This window comes from Lytechinus pictus, chromosome 14, assembly GCF_037042905.1.
Source record: "Lytechinus pictus isolate F3 Inbred chromosome 14, Lp3.0, whole genome shotgun sequence".
NCBI classification, from domain to species: Eukaryota; Metazoa; Echinodermata; class Echinoidea; order Temnopleuroida; family Toxopneustidae; genus Lytechinus; species Lytechinus pictus.
The window spans coordinates 4,442,501-4,456,160 of NC_087258.1; the positions used below are offsets into that span (position 1 = coordinate 4,442,501).

The window sequence follows — 13,660 nt, forward strand, 5'->3', positions numbered from 1 at the left end:
CTTTTTAATTGTTCTTCATATTTTAAGTGCGCTTTTTGCTTTTTTCCCCTGTGTCCCTCTCCCACTTTAAAATTTGCCCCGCCGCTCCTGATTATTTTCCTCTGTCTTCATATTTCTATAGATTTGGTAAAAAATATAGCGTGAGAAATGACTTGCGGACAGAACGTCGCTGGTGTTTCATACTTCAATGATCAGTGAAATGACAATACAAATCTTGTAGCTTCTTTCTTGTGCCAAGCTTTGATCGAAAGCTTGGTGCAATCAAAGTGATATTAAGAAGCTACAGAGGCGACGAAAGCGGGGTGGGGGGGGGGGGGGCAAGGGTCCTGTCCCCCCTAAATTGAGGTGTGTTTTTTTTTTTGCTTGTCAATTTTGTTTCCTGCGTCCCCCCTAAATTCAGGTGGACCGCCCTAAAATTGTTTAAAATCGTTAAGGCCCCCCGAAAATTTTGTTTGTTAACTTTTTTTTTTTGCTTGTCAAATTTTTTTCCTGTGTCCGACCATAAATTCCAGGTACACCCCCCTAATTTTTTTGGCTTCCGCCGCCAATGAGAAGCTATACGACCAATTTTGAGTCATTCAGTCACTTCTAAATAAGCCTACATGTGTGTTATTAAATGCCAGCCAGGTGCGGATCCAGGAATTTCCAGGGGGGCCCTTTTGTCCAGAAAAATTTGACAAGCAAAAATTAAAAAAAGGGTTAGCTTGCACATATACGGAACTTTTGACCACTTTTTTTGTGGCTCTCAAAAGGGGGAGGCATGAGCCGGGTGTGCCCCCCCCCCACCCGGATCCGCGCCAAAGCACCCCCTCCCTCGAGCTTAAGGTCAGTGTGGTGCCCCCTCATAACGGGTCAAGTTGATGCTCCCTAAGTTTAAGTTCAATTTGCCCACCCCCTCCCCCATGCATGTGACACATGAATGCGCTCCCGGTCAAACATCAAATTGGTACCCTAAAGGTCGAGCGTCATTTCTGCTTCTCGCTAGGTCAAACTTCAAATTTCGGGCGCGCCCATCCCCCTTCATTCCCCCCCCCCCCTTTATTCCCTCTTCCTTTTTTTCCTCTTCTCATATACTTTTCCTCACTTTTTGCGATTTTCAACTACCCGGGTCCCGTGCCCCAACCCCCCCCCCAAAAAAAAAAATTAATAATAAATATGCACATCTTGTGTGTCTCAATAAGGTGTCACTGAGAGTTCCCTGTGTTTTTGGCAGCCTTATTGTTGGACTTAGTTTTCTTGTATTGATACATTCATTTTGATTTCTACTTGATTACTTTGGGGGTTCGAAGAGCATGCAGCAGTGTTTACCCCCCCCCCCCCATCACCCTAGTCGCCAATCCCATCCTATTTCTTGCTTGGTTATGAAGACCAAGACAAACCAGCCATATTGGTGGATATATCAAAGTTCACACCCCGAATAGCACAGGCGCACAAAGGGAGCACGCAGTGTGAATATAGGGCTTCATGGCTCCACACAGCAGCCGTCCCCGGATGTTTAATTAATTGGAAGAGTGCTAAAATATGCATACAACTCCCTATAAAATAACTTGAGATTCTCAAATCGGCAACTGTATCTGTTCTGTGGGTGTGGTTGACTTGGAGGAGCCAATTGGTTGAAAAGGACGACTGGAATATCACATTCTTGCTGTAGGGGTGATAATGGTGCATGAACAGCGTATTGGAACAAATCGCCTGGTTGGAACAAATCGACTATGACGATCGCATCACACAACAAAATCCGGAACTAATCGACGGGTAAAAGAGCCGTCGATTAGTACCTCCGGCCCCGATCGACTGGCCGGGCCAGATCGCCTATGACACCGGCCCGCAAAATTTTTTGACCGCGCCGCTCGCTGACTTTTTACTTTCAAGTCTTGCGCATCTTTTGAGACCAAATTTGCGAACGCCCGGGTACGCGGTTTTGAAATTACGCAATATTTTGTAAGCACATGTTGGTCTTAAAATTGATTAAAAACGGGATTACGTGTACAAAGTCAATGCAAATTGTGTTTTTCAACCAAAAATCATAAATTTATGATTATTTTTACTTTTGTTGCTTTAGATGCATTTATTTTATGTTATTTATGATCGCAAAAGGGTCCCCGACAAAGTTCATCGAAAAAAAAAACAATAAAAAACGAAGGTTTGGAAAATTCAAAGCAATACATTAAAATTAATAAAACAATAAGATACATAGGAAATTAATTATTTTTTGGCAATTTTTTTTTATTTTTGTTAGAAATGTAAATTTTATATGTTCACCAAAAATTAGCATTCTACTAGCTATACAAAGTGGGTTAAAGGCAAAACATACACACAAAAAAAAATTAGGACAAATTTCATACGCTTATTTGCATAATCAATTAATAAAAAATATAAGCAATTATTTTTTTGAAAATTTTGCTTTAGATGCTTGTAGTTTACATCCGGCTCTATGCGCGTGCAAATTTTCGCGGCGATCGCCCAATTAACGGCCGAGATCGGGGGTCAATTTGACCCCCCCCCCCTCCCGCATAATTATGTTTGTTTGAAATAGCCCAGTTAAGACTGTTCTAAAATTAAAATTGTTCTATTAGCAGATTAGGACAATATACTTGGCTATTGAGCGCGCTTCGCGAGCCCACTCAAAATGTCTGCTGATGCCCCCCCCCCCCCCATGCCGTGACCCATGGTACGCCACTGGTTGCCGATTTATAAGACGAGTTAAGTGGATTGGCAGTTAAGAGAAGTGTTAGAAAGTATACTGTACAAGGATGTTTAATTCTGATTGATTGCCCTCAAACACTTTCAGTATCTAGTCTATTAAGGAATGGATTGATTATGTTATAAACCATACCGTGGGACGTCATGGTTGTTTCACATTCTGTAGGTACATTATTAAAGGATTAACACCAGGAAAATGTTGATTTGGTTGGAAAGAGAAAAAAAATCATACTTGCATGATGCTGAAAATTTCATGAAAATCGGTTGACATATAAAACAGTTATGAAACGAGAATTAGTAATTTTATACAAAACATAAGCCTTAACCTCGATTCAAAATCATGTCTGCAACCATTGTTTCAGGAATAATTGTTAAGTCATCCAAATATTATTACATTATCATGAGTATTACATAACTAATTCTATAACTTATCTAGAACCATCTAAACCTGGAATTCGTAAATGACCGATACATTTAACAATATTTATTTTATAATATTAATCCACGTGATATCTATTCTAGTCATTAACTGCCTAGACAGACAGTGTACAAAAACACATCATAATATTCCTTATTTTACTACATGAAAATATCAATATTATTGTTGATATTACTTTATTGTTTCATGTAGAAACGGATGTTAAAGATGTTTTCTGACAACACAATCTCTTGTGTTCTGTCCTTGTATTCTTGCAAGATTATGATGGAAATTATTAAGTAGTTCCGTATGAATTAAGTCTTACTGACCAAGAAAAACATACTGTAAAAACAAAGTATATAAGTTGTCCTGTACTGATGTTGTTAAAAAGTAAGTGTATTGAAGGTCAACTATATGACAAAATATATGCTTATATTCATGTATCTTATTCATATCAGCTATACACAACTAGAAGGTGAATTAAATCGTTAACAGCAAAATGAGTCCTTCGTCTATATGTTTGGAGTAAATAAAGTCTGTGATCATTTTGATCATAATTGTGTGATTAAATGGTCAGACCTCGTGGACCAAGATCTTTTCTTTCAAAATTGATTACAGGTCTAGATGAAAATAACCAGCTTTTACAGGAATAAATGACATAACCATATGGGTCCAACGCTCCCCAAAATTTGGGATGATCAATAATTGCACATAGTGTCACGAGTCATAATTATATTTGCGATGCATCTTCCGTGACGCAGTTACTGCCAAGTATTATTATGCTATTGCGCAGAACAAATATACTTCTCGTATTGCACATGATTATACAATACCAGATAAAGTGTGACCATGACGGCTCCATAACCACGAATTTTACCCCGATAACTAACGATGATATTTCAAGTACAATTCGAGCAATTTACCTCTATTTTACACAAACGGGTACATATTGACCTTAAAATATTTTGTGCATTTCAAGTAGGCAATTTTAAGTACACTGTCTTTTACAAAGTCAAAAACAGAAAATTGCAATCCACAAAGAGTTAACCCCCCCCCCCCACCCACACACAAATTTGAAGTTTATTTCTCTTTGAATACAAATTTAAACAATATCGTGTCCAAGTTTAAATCATTTCATGTTAGAAAATTGATCAATATACATTTTTTTAAGATTCAGAACAGAATTTTAAATGACCACTTTTTCACGCAAAATTTTGAAACGATAATGGTCACGCCTTTCGAGTATAAAATGACAAAATCGAGGTTTTAGGCCCTAGACACACTGGCGAAAGTAACTCCAGATAGATCATAATTATTACGTCATTTCAAATGACAAACTTTCGGTTGGTTTGCAGTCGGTTTTGTGAGTGTGACTGAAACGTGACAACACGAATGGTCACACGGGCCTAATTACAACTGGCAGGCAAAAAATATTCATTCGACCCAACAATTCTCAATTTTTAAATTTGATATTGCTGATTGACAAAAATGAATGAATATGATTGACAATCTAACACTGATTCTAGGAGGGTCCCTACTGAACTTCCTTTTTTCAAATTGGAAAGATATATCGCTACTTTGGAACAATTTTTTTTACTGGCGGAAGAATTAGGGCCATTTTACTCTCTCAAGTGATGAATTTGTTGTTGTTTTAGCTTATACAGCGCGTATCATTCAGTAGTGAATATTTGCGCCAATTTGATCCTGTCAGGTGTGTGTGTGTGTATTTGAGTTTTCAGTCAGTCCGCAAGCCCTGAAAAAGTAGCTTCTTTTATCCAAGTGATATTCATGACAAGAGGGTTTTTGCATAGTTAATGAGCTTGGTGCGAACCAAAACACCTCTTTTTATTCGGCCATTGCTGCTCTAAATATTGACCAAATTTCATGTTTTTGGTATTTTTGTAAAGAAGAAGAATCATTCTTTTAGGTCATGTGTTTGGATTTTAAAAAGAATGTTGTAATATAGGAAAAACTTTTGATCTAAAACATGAAACAAAATATTTTTTTCATGCAACAAAAGTTGTTGTTTTCACACTTAATTTCTGTTTAGGCACAAATGATTTTTAAATCATGATAAAGCTGAAGATCTAAGCTTTAATATGATATAATTTTTATAAGAAGATGTATTTTAGATGGGTCAGCAGCCAGCTTTTTATAGGCCAAGTACATTTTGCAGCTCAAAAACAAGAATACTGCGCTCTGATTGGTCATAGACCACACACCCACGCAAATTCCAATGTTCCCCACACTGGGCCTCTGCAAGGTCACACTCACCATGTGGTAATCTCTTCAAATTACCCGCGCCTGTTTGTTTTGAAAACAGTATTCAGCCAATCAGAACTCTGGATTTTATGTTACTCAGAAATTTCAGAAATCTCGTCTTGCATCTTGATGGAAATAACTGGCTGCTGACCCATCTAAAAGATGCCACATATCAAGAGTGACATTGTAAGAAAGTATAGAGTTTGAGCTTTCTGATGATATAAATAATGTTGGTGCCTAAAACACAAAATGTTGCACAATTTGCAAGTGAAAACAGAGGAAGAAAATTCTGTTTGATGCATCTTTTCAGGTAAAAAATTCACTTATTTATCAAAATATTTCATTCAAAAGAAATGACCAATATAAAAGGGTAACATTTACTCTTGCCCATGGTACAAAAATAATCAATATTACTCAAAAAGAAAGTGGTTAAATTCTTTGAGAAAGAAAGTCTCACAATTCACGAGATTTGCAGGGACATGAATTCAGCCACGAGAGGACTTGGATAAATCTTGCTCATTTGCTCATTAACACAGGGGCTTGCGGACTGACTGTTTTGTCGTAGTCTTCATAAATGCCAATTTATTTTTAAAATGAGCCGGTCGAGGTACCCTTTTCTGGTCAGATATGGAATGTCAGACATATATCCTGTCCACTGGTAGTAAACATTCAACCCTCGAATTTCCTCCTTATTTTAAGATTTTTTTTAAAGTTCCACTTTACTGCAGGTCCCAAGAAAGTGGCTTCTTTCATCCAAGTGATATTCATGACTTGGGATGTTTTGCATATTTAATGAGCTTGATGCGGACCGAAACACCTCTTTTCATTCGGTCATTGCTGCTCTAATTGTGCATCGAATTTCATGAATTTGGTACCATTGTAAAGAAGAAGAATCATTCTTTTAGGTCATGTGTTTGGATTTATTCAAAGATTTTGTAATATAGGTTAAAATTTTGATCTAAAATATGCTACAAAATAAATATTTTCACCTGACAAAAGCTGCTATTTTCACACTTTATTTTTGTTTGAGCCCAAATGATTTTTATATCATGATAAAGCTGAATATGTATGCTTTGAAATGATATAGGTTTCAAAATAAGAATTGGTTTAATCGGGTCAAGATCACACTTTCCACATGCCAAGTACATAAAGCAGTTTGAAAACAAGAATATTGCACTCTGATTGGTCAAAAAGACCACACAATGGCAAATTCCAACAGTCCCAGTGCCTGGGTTCGTTGGAAGGTCACACTTCCCATGTGGTAATCTCCTCAAATACCACGCGCCTGGTGTTCTGTGAACCTTATCCAGCCAATCAGAACTCTGGATTTCATGCAAGTACAAAATTTAAGAAATCTCGTCTTGTACCTTGGTGGGAAAAGTGTGATCTTGACCCGATTAAAAGGTGCCGCATATCAAGAGTGGCATTGTGAGAAAGTACAGAAGTTCGGCTTTATGGTGATATAGATATCATTGAGGCTCAAAATAAAAAGTTTTGCACAATTTGCAAAAGAAAACAGAGGAAGAAAATTCAGTTTTGAGGCACATTTTCAGGCTAGAAATTTACTTCTTTAACAAAATATTGTTTACAAAATAAATGACCAATATGAAAGAGTAACTTTCACTCTATCTGATGGTGCAATAATATTTCATTTAACTTGAGATTAAAACAGGTAAATTCTTAGAGAAAGAAAATCTCACGAATCACGAGATTTTGCAAGGAGGATGATTCAGCCACGAGATGATTTGGATGAATCTGGCATTTTTGCTCATTAGCATAGGGACCTGCGGTCTGACTGGAAATGAATTAGGCCCGTGATACAGAATCCCTTTGGCAACTTATCTCGCCATCACATAAATCTCACATTCACCTATATATATGCCTCAGTCAGACCGTCTTCATACCGAACAAAGCTATTACGTTATTACCATTGACATACTATCGGGTGGTTTGGAATCGGTATCGTTGGTATGACTGTCTCATAAAGGAACAGCGGGTGCGGTTTACTTCAGCCATGGATCCTATTAGAACATGCTTTAGCACAATGACTCCCATAGGTGGATTTCATGTAGTAGAAAGGAAATATTGAAAAGGGTATATTGGATTCAGATATCACTATCCACACCGGAAAACATCCCTCTAAAGATAATCATGGCATCATCTTGAAAGGCAAAAGGAAGCACTTTAAGGGAGAGATAACAATACGCTATATACTTCCCTTCCTATTGTCTTATTCATTAAACATTCAATTACAGCGTTTGGAAAAGCTTCACAACAAACTTTCCGATTTAAAACCTGTATAATTCTCCATTCAAGCCAACGAAACCGACTCAAGACGGATCAAAGCTACTACATTGTTTTAATTGTCGGTCAATTTGAAGTTGATGTCATTGATGTGACCATGTTGGTTAGAGTATTAAACTTTAGGTTGGTAGGACTATTAAACTTATTCATATAGGGGCCGCGGAAGCGGGGGGGGGGGACTGGGGGGCTTCAGCCCCCCCCCCCCCCCCCCACCACTTTTTTCCAAAACCGTGTACAAAAACGTAAAAATGACCATAGGATTGTGATTTTTTGCATGGTCAGCCCCCCACTTTTGGCTCAGCCCCCCCCCCAACTTTGAAAACCATTTCGCGGCCCCTGTCATATATATGCATATATGAATAAGTCGACTATATTTTCTTCATTTCCAAGCGGGATCCTTACTTTACAAGCTCTGCATTTTAGTGGGCCCCCTCATTTCCAGTTTATGATCAATATACTGTTTTTGTTTTACGAAGTAAGAATGCTCATCTGTAAAATTGTACTTGATTTATATTACTTCATATTAGTTTGTAATATGTTTTGAATGGAAATGGAATAAAGAATTGAATTGAATTGAAATTCAAACGTACTTCCATGCTCACACAATCTCACAAAATTGATAAATATTTATATACGGGTAAAAATCTACAAGAAATTAATTAGTTTTAAACATTCTTGGTGCATATCTCATAATCGGGCTCATAATTTCCCTGTTAAAGAATAACAAACGCCATCGCAGGCCCTTTGAATATTATTTTGATCTCATTAGGTAACTAGACATTTTTATATGTTTTATTAGTCATCTTTATTTGGGGGTTTGTTTAGCTTATTCACCCCTTCTCTGAATCTAGAACCCCCTAATATATACAGAATTTTATAAACAAGTCATAGTAATAAAACTTGACCAATATAATGTTGTTTATCATAAACCACAGCGGTGCGGCATATCGCCTCGACTATCTCGCGCTTTCAAATAAAAATTATTCACAAAGCAATACGTGTATACATGGTATATATGTATAGATAAGATTAAAGGGATTAAAGTGATATATATCTGTTTATAGTTCACAAATCAGAATAAGAGTGTGCTCAACAGCATTGCCAGTAAAGGAATTAGGGGATTGTTTGGGAAAGAACTTGTCTGATATTTCATCCGACAGTTACCATAGTAACAGTGCTTCTCAGCCGATCAAGAGCAAGGAAAGTTGTGAGACATGACAACTTGTCATAGTTTTACAACAAAATGTTGAAGAAGCTGGAAACCTACAGGAAGCGGAAGACAATCTGTCAAAATAATATGTTGTTTCTCGTATAAAGTTTATTGGTAACAGTAGAGCCCTCTCAATTACCTTATAAGCTGCACTCATAGAACAGTTGTGTAGAAATTGACAGGTTGTTGAATAGTTACTTTAACTTGCTTAACATGTCAATTTATATATAGATTATGCTTATACCATAACTTTTTTATCTGTTAAAAAAAGACCTTTATACGTCCTAAATGGTAAAGGATAAGAGTTCGATTGATGTGTGAAATAATTATAAGAATCAAACAAAGTAAATCCAATGGAATCAGAAATTTATATTATTGATTAAACTGTGTTAATGTAATTTGGGTTTGGTACCTATAATATCAGGCGTTTTAATCATTTCTAGCAAAGACTTTTTTCAACCAGCAGTTAGCAGTAAGTTGAAAGGTTTATATTCCAATAAAGCCATCCCTTTTCTTTCTGAATCATGACGAAGCAGCGATGTTCGATAAGCAGTATACTCATGGAGGTCCATGTCCATGGTATACTTTAAACCAGGGGCCTGAGGAAGATGTTTGAAGAAGGGGGTGCTGATTTAATAAAAGTATGACGAGAAAAAAAAATCATTTTAAAATGAAGGTGATTTTGGTCAAATCTGTATATGTGACCATACCAACCTGATATCCAGGGGGTGCTGTTATGGTGTATACCATACGCAGCCAACCCAGACAAAGTTGGAGCTGGGGGTTTTCAGCACCTCCAGCCCCACCACTTATACCCGGGCGAAAGAGTAGACTACATTAAATCAATAAATCCTATCAATCAGGTATAATTCATAAAAGCTGAATGATATTTGATTCCAATCATCCCATCTAACAGCTCAAGTACTTCCCTGAACATGCTTAAGTAAATGTTGATTTTTTTTTTCTTAAAGAAACACCAACAAAAATGTTTCAACGTGGAAGTGCTATGAAAACACTACTTCAGTGCTCAACCCATTAGAAAAGCATGGTGCAAACTTTTCATTTGTATGTAAAGTAGTGTGCATAATTATTATCTTCAGTGGCAAGGGATGCCCCTAACATAATTTTTTTGGGGGGTTTCCCCTTTTATTCATTGAAAGGGTCAGTCTGTTTCAAATTTTATTATTTTCTCGGACAGCTCGTGTACATGGTGTATTCATGAACACGACTGAGAAGATGAAGTTGAATTCGAACATGTTGAAGATGACGAAGGAAAGTTATTCTTTCGTGAAATTATGCCTGAATATACCATTATATTATGAAGATTTTTTTAGCATGACGAAAATTCGATCAAGGCGATGTTTTGCCTCTTTAACGATAAAACAATAAGAAAGCTTTGGAAGAGATTTTTTTAAACTTTTTTCTCCTTCATCCTGATCATGATCATCTCCTTCTCCTCCTCCTTCTTCTTCTTCTTCTTCTTCTTCCTCTACTCATTCATCTTCTTTTTTTCCTCCTCCTTCTTTCTCCTCTTCGTCTTCCTCCTCTTCATTGCCCTTATAACTTCTTCTCTTTTCTTTTGCTTGTTATTTCATTTTGTTGGTGTTGTTTTCTTCTTATATTTATTTCTTTCTGTTTTCTTTTTTCTTCTTCTTCTTCGTCTTCTTCTCTTTCATTTTCTCCCGTTTCTCCTCCCCTTCCTCGCCCTATTTCTTCACCATTACATCAGGTGGTCGTGTTGCACGATATAGTCGACATGGTTGAGAAGTCACTGTTATTTCCCTTCTAGTGAATATCACGGAAAGAACCTTGGGCGTCGTTACAGAGAAAATAATGTTTATGACATTGACTTTCACCATTGACACTGTGGTTCAAAATGTATAAACAAACTTAATACTGTGTTTATAATGTCAACTTTGCTTTATTTCAAGCTAAATATTCGATCCGCTTTCTGGCTCTATGCAAAGACATAGGTTGAAATTTGTCTCTATGCAATTTTTATTGGACGAAGTTTGATGCTGCATTTAAAAAACTGTCAAGTTTATTTTCAAGTTAAACATCATAGTATTTTGAACGGTATGCTGTATTCTCTTAATATTTTTCTGCCATGTTACTCTCATCGGGTTTCTTTTTATAGGTATTAATATTTAAATACGAAGAGCGTATAATATACCCAACATAAATGCTGCTTTAAATCGGGAAAAATAAAAGTTCATTCATCTCAACAATTATCATATTTATGCTTTGTATAAGTTTGTGGATATAAGGAAGAGCTACATAACAATGTTATTTGTCCATCTGGTTAGATTTTGCCTTTAGATTAAGTACAATCGGCATATTTATATCAATCTCACTTTGGAACCACCTTATATCTTACAAAATAAGCAGTGCTATAATAATCGATAGAATGGTGGCTAAACTGATACTATTGATTAATAACAATATGTTTTCAGGAGTTTATTCTGTACTGATATACTAATAAAGATTTTATGCTTATTGTAATTATTCTTTTTTTAAATACTATTTTTATTTACTTGAATTTGCATTCACTAGTAATAATAACAGCTGGATTTATATAGCGCTCTTTGCCTGCTGAGGATGCAACGCGCTTGCTAGTTTATATAAGCTGAATTAATATTAAAAATATATTAAATAAAATAAATCTAAATCTAACTTGTTCAACTTGACTGTCTGGGCATCTTGTAATTGGATGAGACTTTGAGTTCAATTTGACACCCAAAATCAGTCTGTCAGTGGTAGTATAATAACACGGATCTTGTTACTTTAACTTAACCACATTAACTAATTTCCTTGTTAATTGAAGAGCGATCAGGAGTTGTATAGATATACCGCGAAGAATCGGCCTCAGTGCGGGAAGAATGTCTTTTACAAGTTTAGATAATTTGTTATGCTATCAGAAAGCATCGCATGATTGTGGGCAGCAAACACCCAGAAGAGCGATATCTTTACATCACCTCCGAAGGACCTGTTAATAATAATATTGATGATGATAATAATAATAAAAATAATAATGGTAATAGTGATAATAATAATTATGATAATAATAATGGTAATAATAATAATAATGATAATAATAATGATGATGATGATGATAATAATAATAATGATAATAATAATGATGATGATGATGATATTAATAATAATGATAATAATAATAATAATAATGATAACAACATTTATAAAACACTTATACTATTACCCGAGATTTAATAAACACGGCTCCTATGGTCAGGTGTTAGTGCATTGGATGAACTCCTACCTACCTTGGGTGCCAATTTAATACACCTGGGTAGGAAGCATGATGTATCATCGGGGTACAAGCGCATCCACTCGAAGCATTAAAGAATGCAGGCCCATTTAACTTTTAAGAAAACTACATTTATAAAAAAAAAAGCTAAAAGGGCACTTTCAGGTAATGCCGCTTGTAACCAATAATCGTCTGTTGCTTTTTGGGGTATAACTTATCACCTTATTTTGTTTTTACTTTCCATTTTCTATATGATTTGTTGCATTTTTGCTACTTTTTAAGCGCTTTGTGTTTATCCAAAATAGATGCAAAAGAAAGGGTGCCATTATTATTATATATCATTATCAAATACGAACAATGGAAATACATCTGTCACATCGATAGGAGATTTTATGATTATTAGCAATACAGCAATCCATTCATTTCGAACAGAGAATACGAACTCGTCAAATTATACAAGTAGTATTAGATGGTTTAATCGCAGAACAGATTAGACTACCTGAAATATATACTATTTCTTAAAGTAATGTAAGATAATTTGTTAAAAGAAACATGTGAAAATATAGCAATGATATTTACCATTCTCCATCTGTATCTCCTCACTGGTTGTCATGGTAACAATGCACACTGCAGCCAAGATGATGAAGTATATATTTCTATCCATCGTGTTTAAATTCATATCTCGTTGCAAAATTTAAGTAAGTTATATCATCTTTAAGATTCTTCCACTGAGCGGGATGGTATTCCAAAAAATGGCTTTCCTAGACAGTACTGGGTTTCAGTTGGAAATTCACTCGGCCTATCATCAACGAACTAGGAATGGTTTGTGAAGGTTTCTGTCAGCAGAGGAGCACGCGGGATGATTCGTCTCAACACCATGGAATTTATCAAGATTAACTTCAATCGATAAGATTTGCAGTAGCAGACGATATCGAGTTCGAAGATCCAATACTGCCTCTTTGCTTGGCGCGCTTAAATCAGGAAGCTTGGCTTACGGGCGCGCCCGTTTTGCGGCGATTCACGGGGTTTAGCCGCAGCGCACTCGGCTCAAATCTGAGCTTGTGATTTAGCAAGGAATTTTACACAGAAGCTATTAGAACTCATCCGGTATCCCTGGGTTCTAGCTCACGTTCTGACCTGACGATACTCGGCCTTGAGGATGGACTTCACACTGACAACAAACTCACGGTCATGATCATACATCGTGCTTTAATCGCTTGACAGCACTGATTAGTCAAACCCCAAATACTGTCAGAGTTCATTAGGGTGGGACGCTTGTCTGATGGACGATTTTCAGACCAGAATCCTGAACTTAAATTCCGAGAAATGGAAAGTTTATATCGAATCGTGCCTTGTTCATGGAATCCTAATGCTGAAAACATAACTAGATAACTGACCAAGTTCGAGGCAATCTACTAATACAGGCTCAATAAACCCGGTCTAAAGATTCTGTATATAGAGAGAGATGCTGACTAGAGACATTATGAAAGTCAGA

General features: G+C 36.3%; 1 protein-coding gene across 1 annotated transcript in view; it reads right to left on the reverse strand.

Annotated features, from left to right (window-relative positions):
* LOC129276019 (adhesion G-protein coupled receptor G2-like) overlaps nucleotides 1-13,368 on the reverse strand; it is a 46,654-nt gene extending 33,286 nt beyond the window's left edge. The window contains exon 1 of the mRNA XM_054912464.2: nucleotides 13,303-13,368. Coding sequence (XP_054768439.2) covers nucleotides 13,303-13,368 — 66 coding nt within the window. The remainder of the gene's footprint in view (nucleotides 1-13,302) is intronic.
* Nucleotides 13,369-13,660: the final 292 nt, after the last annotated feature.